This window comes from Antrostomus carolinensis, unplaced genomic scaffold, assembly GCF_000700745.2.
Source record: "Antrostomus carolinensis isolate BGI_N321 unplaced genomic scaffold, ASM70074v2 scaffold30643, whole genome shotgun sequence".
Lineage (NCBI taxonomy): Eukaryota > Metazoa > Chordata > Aves > Caprimulgiformes > Caprimulgidae > Antrostomus > Antrostomus carolinensis.
In genome coordinates this window covers 5,376-7,632 of record NW_010307799.1, presented here as the reverse complement: position 1 = coordinate 7,632, position 2,257 = coordinate 5,376, and the positions used below count along the sequence as shown (strand labels likewise).

The 2,257-nt window shown below is 38.8% G+C and overlaps 1 protein-coding gene across 1 annotated transcript; it reads left to right on the top strand.

Annotated features, from left to right (window-relative positions):
• Window positions 1-174: 174 nt before the first annotated feature.
• Window positions 175-1,816, top strand: LOC104523105 (potassium voltage-gated channel subfamily KQT member 5-like; the record flags this gene model as incomplete). The annotated part of the gene is made up of 2 exons (XM_010165575.1): window positions 175-409; window positions 809-1,816. Coding segments are annotated over 2 exons (1,177 nt in total), but the record flags the coding sequence as incomplete, so codon positions are not given.
• Between the last annotated feature and the right edge of the window lie 441 nt (window positions 1,817-2,257).

Genomic DNA, 2,257 nt, shown 5'->3' with positions numbered 1-2,257 from the left:
CCGGCCTCTCAGCAAGTCTAGCCCTGGCTCTCCCAGATGATAGATAAATTGTGGCCCTCAGTTAGTGTTAACAGAAAAAAAAAACTGTCTCTAAGCTAATCTCCAAATGCTCAAAAAGCATTCATGGTTTTTTTCTTAATTTTGTAAATAAAATTAGGTTAACTTCTTTCTCAGGTGCGTTTCTGAAGTCCTACGATTTGAAGTTTTAATGTACAGATTACCAAGCACTTCCGTATCATCACCGTTTTCAGGAATCACAGCAGCTTTTGATTTCTCTTACAGTGTTGACCAAATTCTTGGGAAAGGACAAATCACATCAGATAAAAGAAGTAGAGAAAAGAATCCTGCAGAGAATGAGACAACTGATGACCTCAGTATGTTAGGGCGTGTAGTCAAGGTGGAGAAACAGGTAGAGTGATTATCTGTGTTGCTTTTTCTTGCTCTGTTGCTCACACCTTTTGTGTATTTTATCACCAGTTTCAAAGGCTGAACAGGTAATTTTTTTTTTTTCTAATATCTCCTTCATTTACATGTTGAAATAAAATTAATACAACTTGTTTTACCTTAACTTTCTTCCATGTACAGAAAAGGAAGGAAAAATCACAGCTTACTAATTTTTTCCCCTGTTATCAGCTTGCTTATGAAAAATCTGCATGGCTTTTGATAATCTTTTTTTTCAAGAGTCAATAGAATATACCAAGCTCCTCCCATTTTTCTCTTCAGCAGTAACATTTTCCCTTTGCTTGGGTTCCAAAAATTTTATATTAGTGTTTGGCATTAATGTTAACTTTTTACTCTCCTCCTGTAGGTACAATCCATTGAGTCAAAGCTGGACTGTCTGTTAGATATTTATCAACAAGTTTTGCGAAAAGGATCTGCATCCGCGCTCACTTTGGCTTCCTTTCAAATGCCAGCTTTCGAGTGTGAGCAGACTTCTGATTACCAGAGTCCCTCAGACAGCAAAGATTTGTCTAATTCTGCACAAATTAGTGGATGCGTATCCAGATCAGCTAGTGCCAATCTGCCTCGTGGCCTACAGCTTGTACTGACACCAAATGAATTTAGCACTCAGGCTTACTATGCTTTTAGTCCAGCTATGCATAGTCAAGCAACGCAAGTGCCAAACGATGGACCTGCAACACTTACCAATACATCACACCAAATAAACCAGGCAACTAAGCCAGCAACTCCAACAACATTACAAATACCACCTTTCTCATCAATGAAGCATATCAATAGGCCTGAGCCCGTTCATATTATTCCTGTAACCACACAGGAAAATATTTCTGATGTCACCGCTTGCCTTGTTGCATCAAAGGATAATGGACAAGTTGCACAGCCCAGTGCAACAAAGGATCTCACATGGAGAAAAAGTCTGGATACAGAAGGGGAACATTTGCTCTCAGTTAAACCTGTGGTGCAAATGGATTTAGGAAAATCTTTATCTGTACAAAACCTTATACAATCAACAGAAGAACTCAATGTACAGATTGCTGGCAGTGACTCCAGTGGTTCCAGAGGTAGCCAAGATGTATACTCCAAATGGAGGGAGTCAAAATTATTTATAACTGATGAAGAGTTGGAGACAGAGGCAGGAACAGAGACTACTGAAGCCATCTCGTGCCCGTTAGTGGAAACAACTCTCTCTGCTGACTCTCTAAGGACTGGAATATCAAGATCATCTCAAAGTATTTGCAAGCCAGGGGACGGTACAGAAGCACTCAATCTTTTCCATGTCAAACTTAAATAACAGCTTGTGGGCTTTCTTCATTGGCTGGGTCATTCCTCTAGTCATACATATCATCGCATGAACTGTTTTGAAAGCCTTTTTCATAAAAGAAAATCACAAAAATCAGGATGAATCTGAGAAGCAGTTGAATGAGCCCATATCTCCTAGTTGCATGAAAATGCATGTTTAAGTGATGGCTAACACTCAAATTTACACCTACAGTACAGCAGTCTTTCAGGTGGTACAGTAGGTTTAAATGATGAGTTGCCTACAAAGCTAATGCTGCAGGATGTATCAAAAAGCAAAAATTTGAGCATTTAGACCTAGTGCCGTTTCTACAGGGCAGAAGTGAAAATCGTAAGGTTTAAAGCACTTTGCTTCTGAACTAATTAAATATATATATATAATGTCCTGATTTAGATGATAGTTTATGTTTACAACAAAAAAAAAATTATCTACAGCTGCTAGCAAGGTACCAAGGAAACCAGTAATACGGGATTAGAAATGGCTGCCAGTTGCAAGATACAC